The sequence below is a fragment of the Chlorocebus sabaeus genome, chromosome 11 (genome assembly GCF_047675955.1).
Source record: "Chlorocebus sabaeus isolate Y175 chromosome 11, mChlSab1.0.hap1, whole genome shotgun sequence".
NCBI classification, from domain to species: Eukaryota; Metazoa; Chordata; class Mammalia; order Primates; family Cercopithecidae; genus Chlorocebus; species Chlorocebus sabaeus.
In genome coordinates this window covers 1,378,066-1,397,009 of record NC_132914.1, presented here as the reverse complement: position 1 = coordinate 1,397,009, position 18,944 = coordinate 1,378,066, and the positions used below count along the sequence as shown (strand labels likewise).

The 18,944-nt window shown below is 39.1% G+C and overlaps 1 protein-coding gene across 14 annotated transcripts in view; it reads right to left on the bottom strand.

Annotated features, from left to right (window-relative positions):
• The window catches only part of ERC1 (ELKS/RAB6-interacting/CAST family member 1), a 547,409-nt gene that overhangs the window by 353,481 nt on the left and 174,984 nt on the right, over positions 1–18,944 (bottom strand). For all 14 annotated transcript variants that reach the window (XM_073020334.1, XM_073020331.1, XM_073020338.1 and 11 more), the window contains one exon: positions 808–945. In XM_073020334.1, the coding sequence (XP_072876435.1) occupies positions 808–945 (138 nt within the window). The remainder of the gene's footprint in view (positions 1–807; positions 946–18,944) is intronic.

The window sequence follows — 18,944 nt, the reverse complement described above, 5'->3', positions numbered from 1 at the left end:
CTTGCCATAACAAGGACGTAGCTTTATTCATTTCAATCCCAAGGTTTCTTTTCTTATAATCTCAACTGGTATTTGATACCACTAAAGTATTCTTTTAGAATATTTCCGTTTATTCGATTTCCAAGTAACTAAAAGCTTACATATACACCCTAAGTGCAATAACTAACAAATATTTCTTCTGTATATATTATTCACATGTCGCCTACAAGGCAATGGAAACAACTCACAACTCACACACCAAAAAGGGGGAATGGGAAAGATGTTGATATATTGAGTTTAAAATATAAAGGAAGGTAAAGAAAAGAGAAATCATCAGAACTTTCTGTCAACAGATACTCAAGAAGTTTGAAAATCAGAGCAATTTGGCCAGGTGCAGGGACTCATGCCTGTAATCCCAACACTTTGGGAGGCCGAGGTGGGTGGATCACTTGAGGTCAGGAGTTCAAAACCAGTCTGGCCAACATGGCAAAACCCCGTCTCTACAGAAAACACAAAGGATTAGTTGGGCATAGTGGCTCATGCTTGTAATCCCAGCTACTTGGGAGGCTGAGGCAGGACAATCGCTTGAAACTGGGAGGTGGAATTTGCAGTGAGACAAGATCACGCCACTGCCCTCCAGCCTGTGCACAGAGTGAGACTCTATCTTAAAAAAAAAAAAAAATTTTCCCCTTCAAACTACATGTATCAGCAATAGCACACAGCAGTTCTTTTCCCTTTTGCCCACAGGGATTTCTTTTGTATTCTACGCCCAATCTTAGATTAATGAGAACGCAGAAAACGTGTGTGGAGTCGGGGCCAGTCACTCACTTTCTCTGCAAGGGCCTCCTCCAAAGTTGTCAAGGCAGTGTCAGTGTTGGTGGTGTCGGCCTGCAAGGATTTGACCCGTTCTTTCAAGCTGCTCATCTGCTTTTCCTTATCTCTAAGCTGCTCTTGAAGATTTTCAATCTAAATGCACATAAATATTTAAGGGAAAAGAGAGGACATTTATAAAAACACAGCAGCACAATCAAAATCATTTCAATTTGAAAACAGTTCAGGGTTGTCTGTGTTGTGTGCGTTCTGTAGAAATCATTTAATCCTAAGAGTTTCAGAATTACATGCAAAACCTTAAATTTGTAGGAATTTGTAGGCAAAAAAAAAAAGGTACACACGTGTACGGACACACACACACACACACATGCACTCACACACATATACACAAATACCTAACAAAATAAGTAGCTAGCAGAAAAGATCCAGTATAGAGATGGCCATGTAGAGAAGAAAGTCATGAGGACTAGAATTACTTCTAATATGACATTGTAAATGCCAAGAGGGATTCCTTGACAAAGAATAAAGGGAGGACAGAGAATAGAGCAGCTAAACAGCGAGAAAGACAAATCAGCTATATAAAGAAAAGGCTGTTCTTAAAGGCTAGTGTTATGTTAGTTTTATATCATCTTTTATCTAAGCAGCAAACATTTTCACAGCCATTCGTTCATACGTACATGCATTCATTTACTTATATCATCTTTTATCTAAGCAGCAAACATTTTTGTGGCCATTCATTCATATACACTTAAATGCGCTCATTTACTCAAAAAACATTTGTTGAATTCTTTATTACATGCCGGACACTACGGATATGAAGAAAAATGAATAGGCTCGTTTTTATTCCACTGTGAGATGGTAAGAAAATGCATCATTACACAGCTGAAGCCAAGCTATAGAAGAGCTTGTGTACCAACCTAAGGAGCACAGACTTTACTCCAGAGAGAGGGAAGCCATTCGAGATTTTTAAGCACAGAAATGGCCTGGCCAACAGTGCCAGCGTTGGCAGTGTCCGCATGCAAGGACTCGACCCATTCTTTCAACGAAAATTTAAGAGGACTTTGCATATAGACATCGAAAACCATTAGAGTTTGTATCAGTTCAGGCAAGATTATGGGGACTAAACATACTATGAGATAACATTGTGGAAATAGCACGTTATCACTCAAGCACAACAAGCAGCATGTTATCACTCAAGTACAAGGAGACTCAAGTACAATAAAAAATTACTATTCAAGTATAATTAAAAAATCAAGCAAAACTATAAGGAAATTCTGAGGAGCTATCCTTAATAAGCTAAAGGAAAATTATAAATAAACCAACTACTCACAAAGTTCATTCATTCACTATATACACACGAGTTCAAATTCCCGCCATAGATCAGGCACTTTTCCAGTTGCTGAGGAAACAGAGCAATGAAAGCAGACCAAATTCCTGCCTTCATGGAGCTTACATTCTAGTAAGGTAGATAAATGAATAATGGAAGGAGGGAGGGAGTGACTGAAGAAATGAATGAATCAATATAGCGTAGGGCAGAGATAAGTTCTATGGAGAAAAATGAAGCAGGAGAACATAATCACTGTCTCCTCTTGAGCTGATACTAGAACTACCGGATTTTTCTATATGGTTTTCAAAGTGCAAGATAAACATTATCTCCTCTAGGAATAGTCTATTGTCCTCACCCCTGCGAGAAAAACTTGATCATTGTCTGCACCCCATTAATGATACATGTACATGTATACATTATGTATAAATACACACTCCTCCATTCTTCCAGGTATCTGTATATTGATCACACATCTCCATTCCTCCATCTATCAATCATCACAGCACTGATCAATGTATGTAGCCATATGTAATTCTTTGTTTTATACATGCCTCTACAAGTAGACATAGATCCTGCCCCTCCATCTGTTTTGTACCTTCCTATATGGTACATCTCAGATCGTAGCAAACATGAATCAATAAATGAATATATAAGTTTGGACTTTCATAAACTGCATTTAGGGATTCACAAAAACTCTTGCCAAGAACAGAATCACAAAACAATCCTGGATCCAATTGTCAGGTAGTTTCTTACATTAATAAATTTAGTACAAGCTCTTTAAGGTACCTCTCTTGAGTCAAGAAGGACTTGACAGGCAGAACAAAACAGCTACGAAAGAGATTGGGTGAGTTTAGAATAGGGAACACGGATATGCTGAAGCTCACATTTTCACTTGTTAACAAAGAGATAATCATGTGGGTGAACCACTGAATTGCCCAGGAAGAGACCAAAGCCTGCTGTAAGAATTGAGTTCATCCCGGACGGAAAGCAGTAGTCTTCCCTCGATTTAGTCAGACACTACTATTGAAATCGCCTCTGGATCCACACGTAGGGAAACTCATAACCATTAAAGAGAATTTCGCCACTCAAAAATTCAGTACTCTATATACGGGTATACCTTCATTTCTTACGCTTTGCTTTATTGCTCTTCACGGATACTGGTTTTTTACTAACTGAAGGTTCGTGGCAACCCTGCGTCAAGCAAGTCTATCAGCGCTACTTTTCCACAGCATTCTAACTTGGTATCTCTGTCACATTTTGGTAATTCCTGCAGTGTTTCTCATTATTAGTGTATCTATTATGGTGATCTGTGATCAGTGATCTTTGATGATACTATTGTAATTTATTTGGGGTGCCATGAACTCTGCCTGTATGAGATGAACTTAAGAAATGTTGCATGTGTTCTGACTGTTCCACTGATCAATCATTCCCTCTTCTCTCTCCCTCTGTGTCAGCCTTCCTATTCCTTAAAACACAACTACATTGAAATTAGGCCAATTCATAACCCAACAATGCCCTCTAAATAGTCAAGTGGAAGGAAAAGTTGCACATCTCTCACTTCTAGTCAAAATTTGGAAACGATTAAGTCAAACGCTACAAGCAGAGTTTGAAAAGTAAAAAAGATTAACCTTAGTGAGGAAGGCATGTCAAAAGCCAAGGCAGGCTGAAAGCTAGGCCTCTGGAACCACACAGTCAAGTCACTGAAGGAAATCAAAAGTGCCACTCCAGTGAACACACAAAAAACAAATTAACCTTATTGCTGATATGGGAAAAGTTTACTGGTTTGGATACAGGATCAAACCAGCCACAGCATTCCTCAAACCAACGCCTAATCCAGAGCAAGGCCCTAACTCTCTTCATTTCAATGGAGATTGAGAGGTGAAGAAGCTAAAGGAGAAAAGTTTCAAGCTAGCAGAGGTTGGTTCATGAGGTTTAAGGAAAGAAGCCGTCTCCATAATCTAAAAGTGCAAAGTAAAGCAGCAAGTGCTGATGGAGAAGCTGCAGCACCTTATCCAGGTCTAGCTAGGATAATCAACGAAGGTGGCCTCAACAAACAATGGACTTTGAACGCATTTGGTTGGTGCAAAAGTAATTGCAGGTTTTGCCATAGAAATTACTTTTGCACCAACCTAATAGATGAAACAGCCTTTTATCAGCAAAAGATGCCATCTAGGACTTTCATAGCTAGAGAGGATAAGTCAATGTCTGGCTTCAAAGCTTCAAACATTAGCCGGGTGTGGTGGCCCATGCCTGTAATCCCAGCTACTCAGGAGGCTGAGACGGGAGAACTGCTTGAACCCAAAAGGCGGAGGTTGCAGTGAGCCAAGTTCATGCCACTGCACTCCAGCCTGGGCAACGAAGCGAGACTCTGTCTTAAAAAGGAAAAAAACAAAACAAAAAAAAAAAAACAAAGAAAACAAAGCTTCAAAGAAGTGGATGACTCTCTTGTTAGGGGATAATGCAGCTGGTGACTGAAAGTTGAGGCCAATGTTCACTTATCATTCTGAAAATCCTATGGCCTTTAAGAATTATGGCAAATCTGCTCTGCCTATGCTTTATAAATGGAACAATGAAGCCTGGATCACAGCCCACCTGTTTACAACACGGCGCACTTGGTGTATTAAACCCACTGTGGAGACCTACTGCTCAGAAAAAAAGATTCCTTTCAAAATATTACTGCTCATCAACAATGCATCTGGTCACCCAAGAGCTCTGACAGAGAGGTACAAGGAGATTCGTGCTTTTCTTATGCCTGCTCATACCACATCCATTCTGCAACTCATGGATCAAGGAGTCATTCTGATTTCTAGTCTTACTATTTAAGAAATACATTTTGTAAGGCCATAGTTGGTGATTCCTCTGATGGATCTGGGCAAAGTAAACTGAAAACATTTTGGAAAGGATTCACCATTCCTGATGTCATTAAGAACATTTGTGATTCATAAGAGGAGGTCAAAATATCAACATTAACAGGAGATCGGAAGAAGTTGATTCCAATCCTCCTGGGTAACTCTGACAGACTCAAGACTTCAGTAGAAGTCATCACTAAAGATGTGGAAATAGCAAGAGAACCACAATTAGAAGTGGAACCTGAAGCTGTGACTGAACTGCTGCACCCTCATGATAAAATTTGAACAGATGGGCCAGGCGCGGTGGTTCACACCTGTAATCCCAGCACTTTGGGAGGTGGAGGCAGGCAGATCACTCGAGGTCAGGAGTTCAAGACCAGCCTGGCCAACATGGAGAAACCCCATCTCTACTAAAAATACAAAAAGTTAGCCAGGCGTGGTGGTGGGCGCCTGTGACCCCAGCTACTTGGGAGGCTCAGGCAGAAGAATCACTTGAATCCAGGAGACAGAGGTTGCAGCGAACCAAGATCATGCCATTGCACTCCAGCCTGGGCAACAATAGCAAAACTCTGTCTCCAAAAAAAAAAAAAACCTGACAGCTGTGGAGCTGCTGCTTCTGAATGAGTAAAAAGAGGTTTTTGTTTGTTTGGGTTTTTGTTTTGTTTTGTTTTTTGTTTTTGAGACAGAATCTACTCTTGGTGAAGATGTTGTGAACGTTGTTGAAATCACAACAAAATATGTAGAATATTAATAAACTCCATTGATAAAGCAGTGCCAAGGGTTGAGAGGACTGACTCTAATTTTGAAAGAAATTCCTCTGTGGGTAGAATGCTATCAAATAGCACTGCATGATTCAGAGAAATTTTTCTTGAAAGGACGAGTACATCGATGCAGCAAACTTCATTCATGTCTTTAAGAAATTGCCGCAGCCGCCCCAACCTTCAGCAACGACCACCCTGATCAGTCAGCAGCCACCAACACAGAGGCAAGACCCTCCACCAGCAACAATATTACAACTTGCTGAAGGCTCAGAAAATCATTAGCGTATTTTACAATACAGTATTTTTAAGTTATGCACATTTTTAGATATAATGCTGTTGCATACTTAATAAACTACAATATAGTATAAACATAAGTTTTACATGCTCTGGGAAGCCAAAAAATGTGTCTGACTCGTTTTATTGTGGTAGGGAACTGAATCTGCAATGTCTCCGAGGTATACCTGTATATACAGAACACAATGCCTTGGTGTTTACATGTTTATCCAGCTGTGCAGGTCATTCCAGTTGCTAACATACAGGCCTTACACAAAGAAAAGCTATGGCCATACTGCTGATTAGACTTTCTTGTCAAGAAAGGGCAATACAAGAAACATTATTTAAAATGAAATTTCACAGAACCAACCAAGTTTTACAAGAAGACAGATTGGTTTTATGAGCCTACCTAACATACAAACACCCCTTACATACATAATAAGGATAATACCCTTCTTTCTACTCCATCGTCTGCATCTAGGGAGAAATTAAGGAATTAAAATGTTAACAATTTCACTTTTATACTTTATACGTAATTAAACTATTAAAGGAATCCATTATTCTTTGCTAGTAAACACTTCTGCTGATATACTCAGGTGCAGAAGCTGCTGAACCAGGTAAAATCCCGTCAGCAAGTTCTCGACAAGCTACTTTCTTTTTCAATTACCCACTCTAGACTGTTGAGTCGGAGAGGTGAAAAGGGATGGCTATTCTTAGACTCTTATTTACTTATAAAAGAAGAGAAACAAACATTCATAGCGAAAGGATCTCACAAAATAAAAAAAGAAGAGTGGACACTAAGATTACCTCCTCTGGGCAAGTTGCCATCAGTGAGGAAGACCTGAAATAGACCCAGATGGGTGCAAACCAGCTGTGCAAGCACTGAACAAACCCAAAACATGCAAGGGGTGGGAGGTGGGTGTGTCTATAAAAATACTTCTCTTTCCATTGATCCAGCATCATGATGGTAACATTTGAGCCCCACTGAAGGCTCCTGTGACATAGCCTCACTTTCCTTGTGATCAAGGACCTCAGCTGATATGAGTCGCTAACCAGCTGAAGTATGAATGTTACATTATTCTTGTCACTATTCTCTTCTTTTTCACCAAGCTAAAGCTGAGGTTGTAAATGTTGTTTCCTCTGACAGTCCCATACCACATTATTTCAGTATGTATTATGCCATTTTACAAAATATTCAGCAGAGATCCTATTCTACACTAAGTTCAATAATCCACAGGATCTGAAATACAAGATTTATAAGAAGCTCTGAACAGCCAAGAGAAAAACTGGATCCATTATGCACATACTAGAAGATAAAGATCAAAATGATTGTTCGGAATCATGTTTAGCGGAAAAATACCCTTTTAATATGCTCGGTATATCTAGTTTTTAAAAAGTCTCCATTGTTTAGGACTATAAACCACAGAATCCCTAGAAAACAATAACAAGAACAACAATGATAACGGTGGCGGTGTGGAGACAGATCACAGGAGCCGCCAACACTTAAACACGTGCCAGGTACTGGTGTAAGGACTTTATATGTAATAATGACTGGAGTATCACTACAGGACTACAAGAAAATCACTAGGCAATCTAGCTCCAGAATCTCCTCTTAATTACCACCCTATAAATAATACGTTCTATGGTGAAAAACTGAAAAAGTAATCACGTAAAGCATCTTTCCATAAATGATCTTATGATTATAGTGTTCATTCATATAGTATATCATTACTATGATCATGTATTTAAAATGTACCCGCTACTGAAGCAAAGAATAAAAGAACCCCCAAAGAATGAGGCACCAAACCACTGCAAATGGAAAAGTACCTCCTTCATGGATGAAACACACATCTAATCACCATACACTAAAGCTGGTAGGCAGAGCCAAAGATACTTGACATAAGGATTTCAGGACCACGATGTTATTAAAATAATCTGCTTAGCCTAACTTTCGAGGCTAAAGGAAGCTAGTTTATTTACAGACAGATAGACCAAGGAGGCCTTGCTAATAAAACATTTAAAAGGTTTTTCTTCTGTTACATAAATTAGTTTTAAAATTGAAAATAAAATAATTGTTACAGAAAACGATACATTTTATAATCCCATGGGGTTTTTGTTGTATAAACTCTCCCTGACATAGAAAGAAATCACTACCATTAGCATGTATTCAATTTCTGTACAAGCAAAATTTTGTAGCAATCAAAGGAACTGCCATTTATTCCACACACCTGTGCCCTCAATGATAACAGAAGGGGGTGATATCAAACAGGTTTATATATACAGTTTACCATCATAGAAAATTATCACTGAGTAGTAAACTCAAGAAAAACCTATTTGTTTGTTCTGTTTTTGAGACAGGGTCTTGCTCTGTCACCAAGGCTGAAGTGTGACAGTGTAATCGTTGCTCACTGCATCCTTGAACTCCTGAGCTCGAGTAATCCTCCAGTCTCAGCCTCCAGAGTAGCGGAGACTACACATGCCTGCCACCACACCCAGCCAATTGTTAATTTTTGTAGAGACGAAGTATGGCAACATTGCCCGGGCTGTTCTCAAACTCCTGGCATCAAGTGATCCTCCCACCGTGGCCTCTCAAAGCACTGGGATTACAGATGTGAGTCACTGTACCCAGCCCAAGGAAGAAATATTTCTAAATTAACTGTTTGGAGAAAGACGACATTATTCCCTCAAATGACCTCTGTAATCATGGTACAGTTTTGTTTACTAGGGTGGAAAGAAACAGAAATAAAACAGTTACTTTATATATAGGCTTTCTTGTCCTCATACAATTTTTATTTTAACAAGAAAGAAACACTGATGGAATCAGAGGCAGTCTAATGCTGACTGCAATGCTACATAGTGAATTCATCAACTCTGCATACTAATTCCACACCGGCACAGATTTATTGGCATCTTTTGTTTTGGCTTTTATCAGCACTGCCCAGTTGTCAGGAGCTACCATGTTTCAGTGTGGGTGATTTATTTCCAGTCAAGTGGAACTGATTACTCTGCCTCTGAGGCCCAAATCACCGGGCAAACGCAGAAGAGACACAGTTCCTCCAGGACACAGTTCTGAGGATGAGACAGCTCAAACACACTTCTTGCAATCCCCTGGTTCACTTTAAATATCATTTAAAGGAACACTTTTGAGGGTGCCTCCACAGTTCTTTGAAGTAGCCATCAGCATCAAATTTACTGTATGAAGTTAGTTATTCGAAAAGGCTCTGACCTTTACTTTCTTGGTTAATAATACCTTTTGGTATTGATGGCAGAAATCTGGATGAACTGGCCAGAATCAGTTGGCAAAGAGGGATCTATAGTAATTAATAGTGAATTTTTCCTTTTCAGGTTCTAAGTCCCCTGATTTCTAGTCAAGTTTGTCTACCATCAGACACTCAAACAAAATACACAAACAAGGCAAAACTATAATTTACCAAAAAAAAAAAAAAGAATATCTTGCCCAGACTATTATATTGACATCTAAATTTTGCTTCTCCACTTGTTTCCAGTGATGAGAAGCTGCAAGACTGACAAAACCATAAGAAACTCTAAGCAATGTTTTAAATTCAATTTGGGTTTTTAAAAGTTTTCATATCAGTATTCTCAATTACTGCTTATGGTCCTCAATAAGCCCAGCGAAGATGTCGTCAGGCAGCAACTAATATTTCCTTGGTTGAGTTTCCCTCTCGGTTGTGCTATTCTCTCATAGTACAGACTACGGAGCGAATTATTGTAATGAGTGACTAGTTACGTGGCACTGAGCAATTTGCTTAATCTTTCTCATCACTTTAACTGTAAAACAAAAGACTATTAATATGCCTTTAGATTATAAAATATAACAATGTTCTTATAAGGAAGATGAGAACATTTAAAAAGTAATAAACTTCACCAGAATACTAATATATTTTATCTTTAAAACTGTTCAAATTTAATTACACAGGAATGGCACAGCCCTTAAGAAAGTATCTTTTCAGAGTCCACTGCTCCAGGCAGATTTTATTAATTGCTGGTAGGAAAGAAAGTTCCTTGGCAGATTTGTTCGTGGTACAGATCATGGAACTATGGGCCTCTTGCATTAGAACCACCGGATAAAATGACACAAAAGCTGGTAAGACCAAAGGTCACTGCCAGTCAATCTGCCTGGTAGATAATTATGAAAAGTAGCTCAAACCCTCCTTTTTATATCCAGTCGGCATATATAAAAAATTGACAGACCTCCCTGTGCTATAACTGCTCAAAAGACAAAGAGGGCACATAAATCCACAATGGCAATCCTTCCGTGGCATTAGCAATGACGAGATTTCACTGCGGCCCTCAATTTGTATCATCTATGTGAACGGCTTCCCTTGAAGTTATTCCGTTACAGTGGCTATCCAGGTAGCCTAGTCTCAGTTCACTACATTTTAGTAATGAGAGATCCAATATCTTTTTAAAAACCAAAGCAGGCATAAGAGGCTTAATTAAAAAAAAAAAAAATCCATTGTATTGTAATAATTTAAAAATTGGGAATAATTAAACACATAACAATAAAAGGCTGGCCAAATTCAATATGGTCTATTTAGTGGGTGAAAACAATATTATACCATTACAACTCACATTCTTGAGAATTAAGGATACAAAAACTTGTTTATTATACACTATTACATGAATAAGACATGTCAACAAAAAGTATGAGTAATATTATACCAATTTCAAGTGAGGAGAAGTTTATTTTTACATAGATTTTTCCTTTTTATAGCTTCTCCACACTTTTCATATATTTAGAATGGACATGTATAATTTTAATGATAATGACAAAACCAAATATTTTCTAAATACAATCCAAGAAATCTTAGCATAAGGAGATTCTCTTATCATATTCACTTGTCAACATGGAAAATCTCTAGGGGTTTCTCTGGGGCACATAAGCAACTGTATTATTTAACCCATACCTTTCACAAGGTCATAAGGTGTAACCAAACAGATCAAGCTTTCAGAGATTTGGGGAGTTTTCTTCAATGCCAAAGAAAGACTGAGAGACACAAATAAATTCAAAGAAATCAAGACTTTCAAAAACTACCTGAATATAAGGTCTGAAAGAAATATGATGAGATGTTTCACTTATTTTTAATTTAAATTCAAGTTCATCTCACTGAATTTTTATTTTTGCCAGGTCTACTTTTACAGGTTGAAAGATGCTAACTTGTACCAATATCCTTCCCTATATTCTACCCAAGACTGGGTTTCCCAGGAAGTAGACCCTGAGATAGACATTACTATGCAAGACGTTTATTAGAGTTTGTCTTTGGGATGAGTGTCAGTAGAAAGGAAGAGAAAAATCAGGATTGTACAGAGGGAACAATCCAGCTGCCATGAAGTCCCAGAGGATTCTGATAACCCAAGAGGAGTTCTCAAGCTGTCGTCCCAAGTAGGGGGAAGGGGTTCAAGCCATGGTCCCTCACAAGGATCAATCACTGCATGTCCATGGGAGGGGCATGCCCTTGGGCAAGGAGGTGTCTTTAGCCAAGACAATCTCGAGGGAAAGTTGAGGGCTTTCTGTCAATCACACTTCCAGCGATCTGGAGGAGTAAGTCCTGCAACACTCAGGAGAGAACCAGGTTGCATCGATCACTCTTTCTAGTGAAATTATAATTAACATGAAATTACAGTTGCCCTGAATTTCTGTTGTATTTGAACCATATACATATTTTATGATTTTGTGAAACCTAGACCAGTGTGTATTACCAACTTGGTTGCTCCACAGATGGTGGGTGCTTTTATTTATTTATTTTTTTCTTCACCATGTCATGATGAAAGGTGGGTGTTTTTCATCAGAAGTTCACAGATAAACCTTAAGGTGTATATTATATCCCAGTTCACACAAACGAACTATGCACGCTTTTACCTGGAGAAAGCCCATAGCTTTCATCAGACTGTCAAAAAAAAGCATAAGAGAAGTTACAAATCATTAATCGGTGGCATTCTTTTCAAGAATCCAGAATGTTGTTTAAAATGACCAGTCACGGCCAGGCGTGACGGCTCACGCCTGTAATCCCAGCACTTTGGGAGGCCGAGGCGGGCAGATCATCTGAGATCAGGAGTTCGAGACCAGCTTGGCCAACATGGTAAAATCCCATCTCTATTAAAAATACAAAAAAATTAGCCAGGAGTGGTGGTGGGCACCTGTAATCCCAGCTATTCAGGAGGCTGTGGCAGGAGAATCACTTGAACCTGGGAGGTGAAGGTTGCAGGGAGCTAAGATTGCACCACTGCACTCCAGCCTGGGCAACAGAGAGAGACTCCTCCTCCAAAAAAAAAAAAAAAGACCAGTTACTTCATTTAAAGTTGTTTGCTTAGCTGCTTTATAAAAGTACCAAATTTGGCCAGTGCAGTGGCTCACACCTATAATCCCAGCACTTCAGGTGGCTGAGGCAGGTAGATCACTTGATCCCAGGAGTTTGAGACCAGCCTAAGCAACATGGCGAAACCCATCTCTACTACAAAAAATATTAACAATCAGCCAGGCATGGTGGTGTACAACTGTAGTCTTAGTTACTTGCAGCACTGAGGTAGGAGGATCACCTGAGCCCAGGAAGTTGAGGCTACAGTGAACCATGATCACACCACTATACTCCAGCCTGGGCGACAGAATGAGATCCTGTCTCAAAAAAATAAAAATACTGAATTTGCTGTGTATAAAGGCAGAGTTCAACCTGAATGGAATGCAAGAACAAATCCAAATGTCAGTTCCTTACCTATATGCAATGTATATAAGAAGCCGAAAGATTGACAGGGCATGGTGACTCATGCCTGCAATCCCAGCACTTTGGGTGGCCAAGGTGGGTGGATCACAAGGTCAGGAGATTGAGAATATCCTGGCCAACATGGTGAAACCCCGTCTCTACTAAGAATACAAAAATTAGCAGGGTGTGGTGGCACGTGCCTGTCACCTGTAGTCCGAGGTACTAAGGAGGCTGAGGCAGGAGAATCGCTTGAACCCAGGAGGCAGAGGTTGCAGTGAGCTGAGATCACACCACTGCACTCCAGCCTGGGTAAAAGAGCGAGACTCTGTCTCAAAAAAGAAAAAAAAAAAAAGTCCAAAGATCTTACAGAATTTTGCCAATTTTTCTCTGTAAAATTACATGATTTTTCTAAACTGAAAAACTCCTTTAGGAAAAAAAAATTGTTAGGAGAAAAAAGTGAAGAAGTCTGGTAATTACAGGAAGATTAAACAGATAAAGAACAAAATACTTGTCTGATTCTTGAAGCTATTTTCTGGTTAGGATATACTGGTGTAGCAGGAAAAAGGAAGAGCATAAAAGGCAGATCCATCAGAGTCTGATTTAATAACTTCTTCACGTGGTTAGTTAGTTTAATTTCTCAACTAAAGTTGACAGATACCTGGGCATCTAATCAAACAGCCATTCCCACAGATAAGAATGCAATGTAAGAGAATTCATGTCAAGTTATAAGCAGTTTTTAAGCAGAATAAAAATATTGACTCTGCTTTAAAACTGTGACCAGGCACTTTTCCCTAATCCTTTGTCTTTTTCTAGTTATGTGTCTATATATTTATTACTCTGACAAGTTCCTGCTACAAGATCTCCTGAGAAACAACTAAGAACAATCTTCATCAGAAGAGAGATCGGACCCTTCCTTACTGACGTGTTAATTATCATTTTTCAAGTTTAAAACGTGTGCTCAGTCAAAACACTCAACTAGAACTTGCAAGACTCTGAGAACATTAATGTGGTGTACTAACAACGATGAAAAACAATACAGATAAGCCCAAATCCTCAAATTATTCACTCAGTTACTTAAAAGCCCAAAGAAATAATGTTTAATAAGAGCCAAACTTATTTCCATGATGTAAAAATATTACAATATAAGCCTTTGCATACGCCCATTTATATTACACCTTAGTACTTGAAAATTAAGCATTTATCCAAAGGCTATATTCTCTCAGGTCCACTTTTATTGTCTCCATAATAATGCTGGTAGAACAAGTTTCCACATTTATTCAGCTGAAAAAAAACAAAGCTATTTAAAAACACATCTATCTTTACCCAGGAATGCAAGGTTGGTTTCAAAATACAAAAGTCAATCAATATAATGTACCACGTTAAAACAGATGACCGGAGAAAAACCACATGATCATCTCAATAGATACAGAAAAAGAATTTTAAAAAATCCAACATCTTTGTATAAAAACATGCAACAAGCTAGGAATGGGAGGGAATTCTCAACCTGATAAACAGAATCTATGAAAAACCCACAGTCAACATCATACTTCAAGGTGAAGACTGAAAGCCTTCCGTATTCATCCATTTTCATGCTGCTGATAAAGACATACCTGAGACTAGGAAGAAAAAGAGGTTTAATGGACTTGCAGTTGCACACGGCTGGGGAGACCTCACAATCATGGAGGAAGGCAAGCCACCATGTGACTTGCTTGGATGGCACCAGGCAAACAGAGAGAGAGCTTGTGCAGGGGAACTCCTCTTTATAAAACCATCATATCTCACGAGACTTACTCACTATTGCAAGAACAGCACAAGAAAGACCCACCCCATGATTCAATTGCCTCCCACTGGGTCCCTCCCACAACACAGGGGAATTGTGGTTATTACAATCAAGATGAGATATGGGTGGGGACACAGCCAAACTCTACCATTCCAACCCAGCCCCTCCCAAATCTCATGTCCTCACATTTCAGAACCAGTCATGCCTTCCCAAGAGTCCCCTAAAGCCGTAACTCATTCCAGCATTAGCTCCAAACTTCACAGTCAAAGATCTCATCCAGTATAGGTGAATCCAGAGACAAAAAGGAGGTTAGTGGCTGTCAGAGGATGAGGGGATGTAATTGCCAACAGGTCTGAGTTTCTTTCTGATGTGAGGAAAATGTTCTGATATTGGACAGTGGTGACGGTTGCACAGCACTGTAAATATTCTAAAAATCACTGAATCATATAGTTTAAAATGGTAAGTTTTATGATCTGTGAATTATATCTCAAATGGAAAAAAATTCCATCCAAATTAACCCCTCCGTGCTGGTTCAAAGCAATATCCATCGATGAAGTGTGAAAATATCACTGACAAAGTGTGAAAGCTCTGAGATGTATCTTGCTTTATCCCCCTTAAATAACACAAAACAGTTTAGCCAAGTTTATCTCTTCTTAATGTTCTTAAAAACTGTCGCCGGGCGCAGTGGCTCACACCTGTAATTTCAGCACTTTGGGAGGCCGAGGTGGGTGGATCACGAGGTCAGGAGCTCGAGACCATCCTGGCTAACACGGTGAAACCCCGTCTCTATTTAAAATACAAAAAATTAGCCAGATGTGGTGGCAGGCACCTGTAGTCCCAGCTACTTGGGAGGCTGAGGCAGGAGAACGGCATGAACCCGGGAGGCGGAGTTTGCAGTGAGCTAAGACCGTGCCACTGCACTCCAGCCCGGGAGGCAAAGCGAGACTCCGTCTCAAAAAAAAAAAAAAAAAAAATTAAAATTCTCCTGCATTCTGTGTATCATCAATACACACCTCTATCTTCTAAAAGGCAGTCTTGCAGCAAGCAGACTGGTTCTTGTTAGAATACTAATACACAAGAGTTTCCTTCTAGATAGTTGTGCTTCTCACCCAAGGTGAATCTCCAAAATCAATAAGTAGCATTAATTCACCTTCTGTTAGTCCTCTTCCTTTCCACATACCTTATTCTTCTGTACTTTCTTCCTATGAATTACATTTATACCCTGTGGTAATAGGTAAAACAACTCTTAAGTTGTTTAGAATTCTTTCCCGTTTGGAGTAGCTTGTTTGAAAGCAACAGGTAACAGTAGAAACCCTAAAAATAACAGATTAAAACACTGAGCAAAACATGGAAACAGAAACATTCCACTTCCATTCTGGTTAATAAGGCTGCAACATCATAAGACAACAGAAAAGGGAGTAAGAATTTTATTGCCATACCGCACAAAAAACTCACTCTTTGATTTCCAATCCCTTATCCAATGTTTTATTCTATTGAATAGATATTTTCCAAAAATGGTCACAACAATATCTCCCATCTCACATACTCTTCTGCCATGAACTCTACCCCTTCTCAGGAAAAAGGTGGAGTCCCATTCTTGACACTACCACCACCTTGCTTTAAAAAGGGCAGGTTTTGGCTGGGCGTGGTGGCTCACGCCTGTGATCCCAGCACTTTGGGGGGCCAAGGCAGGCAGATCATGAGGTCAGGAGATCAAGACTATCCAGGATAACACGGTGAAATCCCATCTCTACTAAAAATACAAAAAGTCAGCTGGGTGTGGTGGCGGGCGCCTGTAGTCTCAGCTACTCGGGAGGCTGAGGCAGAAGAATGGTGTGAACCTGGGAGGCGGAGCTTCCAGTGAGCCGAGATTGCACCACTGCACTTAAGGCTGGGCAACAGAGTGAGACTCCGTCTCAAAAAAAAAAAAGGGTCGGGGGGCAGGTTCTGTGACTACTATGACTGACAGAATACAACAGAAGTGACCTGCTACTTCCAAGCCACTTTCAAGAATAACCCTTAACTGACCAAGCAGCTTCTGCTTCTAACATCTATAAATCTGGAAGCCAGCTTCCACATTAGAAGTGTGACTACTCTCTCCATGCCACGAGGAACCTAAGGCACCTGCAGAAGCTGAGACAAAAGATGCCATGTAGGTCAGACGTGGTGCTCAGGCCCGTAATCCCAGCACTTCAAGAGGCCATGACGGGCGGATCACTTGAGGCCAGGAGTTTGAGACTAGCCTGGTCAACATGGCAAAACCCCGTCTCTACTAAAAATTAAAAAAATTAGCCAGGTGTGGTGGTGCACGCCTGTAATGCCAGCTACTAGGGAGGCTGAGGCATGAAAATTGTTTGAACCCAGGAGGTGGAGGTTGCAGTGAGCTGAGACTGTGCCACTGCATTCCAGCCTGGGTGACAGAGTGAGACTCTATCTCAAAAAATTTTTTTAAAAATTAAAAAAAAAAATGAAAACCACCATGTAGACAGAGGCTAAGGAGCAAAGATAGAATATATGCAAGTGAATAAGCCATCTTGGTAGGAGATCACCCAATCATAGACACTTCCAGGTGAAAATACACAAATCAAGAACAAACTACCTATGTGAGCCCTTCTGGAATTCCAGATTCACAAATAAATAAGCAAAATAAAACGGCTGCTTATGCCACTGCGTTTTAGGGTAGTTGTTATGCAGCAATAGAGTTTGCTAGATCTATCACAATACATCAATTTTTATTGTTGTTTTAATCACTTATATCTGAAGTTTATTATTTCTAGATTATCACAATGTAGGGATGAGCGGGTATTTTGTTATTTTGTAGTATTTTTTGGAAAGGAGTGCTCTGGAAGTGGAAGGAATACTGCTAAGGAACATACCATAATTAAAAGATTTACATTATAACAAGGTTAAACAAAAAACTTCCCTTTCTAAGAGAATAATTCTTTAATAATTATAAAATATCACTTGTATAGGATCAACATCATTTAAAACAGAAACCTGTCAGCATATAGAAGTTAAATCATACTTTGCAAGTTAAACTCTCTACTTCCTTCAGGTTTACTTTTAAAAAGGGAGGGGGAAAAAGCTGTACGAAGCAAATGAGTATATTTCCTTAGCTACCAGTAAAAATACCATCATCAAATCCAACTTCATTTACTGTGTATTGTTTTTGCAATAAAATGATATTTCAAGAGTTTAACTATACATATTCTCCATCACAAAGAACTGCAAAGTGAGTTCTATTAGACAATTATAAGTAAAGGAAAGAAAAGGAAAAAATTCTAATGTCTAACTAAATTATGTTTCAGACATAGAATTCAATTAGGCCTGACACGGTCTTCTCTAAACTTAGCTTGTTCCACAGCTGGGTTAAGATTTAAAATAATACCATCTAGAAAATACAGGAACTGATCTTTATTAAAAATAAAAAGGCACAATTTTAAAAATAAAATGTTTTCTCAGAATATATTAGTAAACACTGTCTTTAATTAAAAAAACAACAACCTTACTCTCCTGTCCGATTTTATGACCTCCTACCCAAAACGAAAGAGAAGAGATTTAAAAAACCAACTAGGACAGAAAAAAACAAAACAAAACAAAACCTATATATCAATCAGCTTTCTGCTCCTGCTAAATCTAAAACTCTAAATATCAAAACCTAGGAAACTGGCGATGCAAGCAAAATGAAATAAACAGAAGTTACAGAAGCATGGAAGGGAATGCTGATAGCATCTGGGTAAGCAAATTAAACTCCAAGCTACATTATCATTTATAATCAATCAAGCAAGAAGCTGTACAATTTTAACACGGATTTTGAATGCAGCTCAGATTCAAATGCTCAATTACATTTTCCAGGTCAGTGATTTATTATAAAGATAAGAAATTTACTGTAACACAAAACTACTTTAAACCACAGGGGAGAACCCTGGGAAGGAGGAGCCCAATACTAATCCCATTGTACAGCACGCTTGGCCATCTGCTATTGTCTCGTTTCATTCTCTAAGCACAGGGTTACCCTAGTGCATACAAATATGTAAACTACCTAGAAAGCAAGGAAGACTGTGGGCGGACAGTGGTGGCCCAGACACAGCCAGACAGTCCACAGTATGTGACTAACTTATAACCCAGCCATTACCATAACTGCCATTGTGCTCGGAAGCAAAAATTTAGTTTAAGCATATCTAGATAAACAGCTTCTCAAGACTCCTTCCTCAATATTACAATATTTAAATATTACTTAAATATACAAGTATAAACAATATTCATGAAAGAAATGATTAGAGAATGTAGACACTAAAGAACAAGAAAAGGATAAATGTAGTGTTACCTTATTCTTCTTCCTTAGGGGACAAGTGCCTGAATCAAGAAGCAAAGCACAGAATTAAGGCTTTTTGTACAGAATTAAGGCATCTCTACAGGGATACC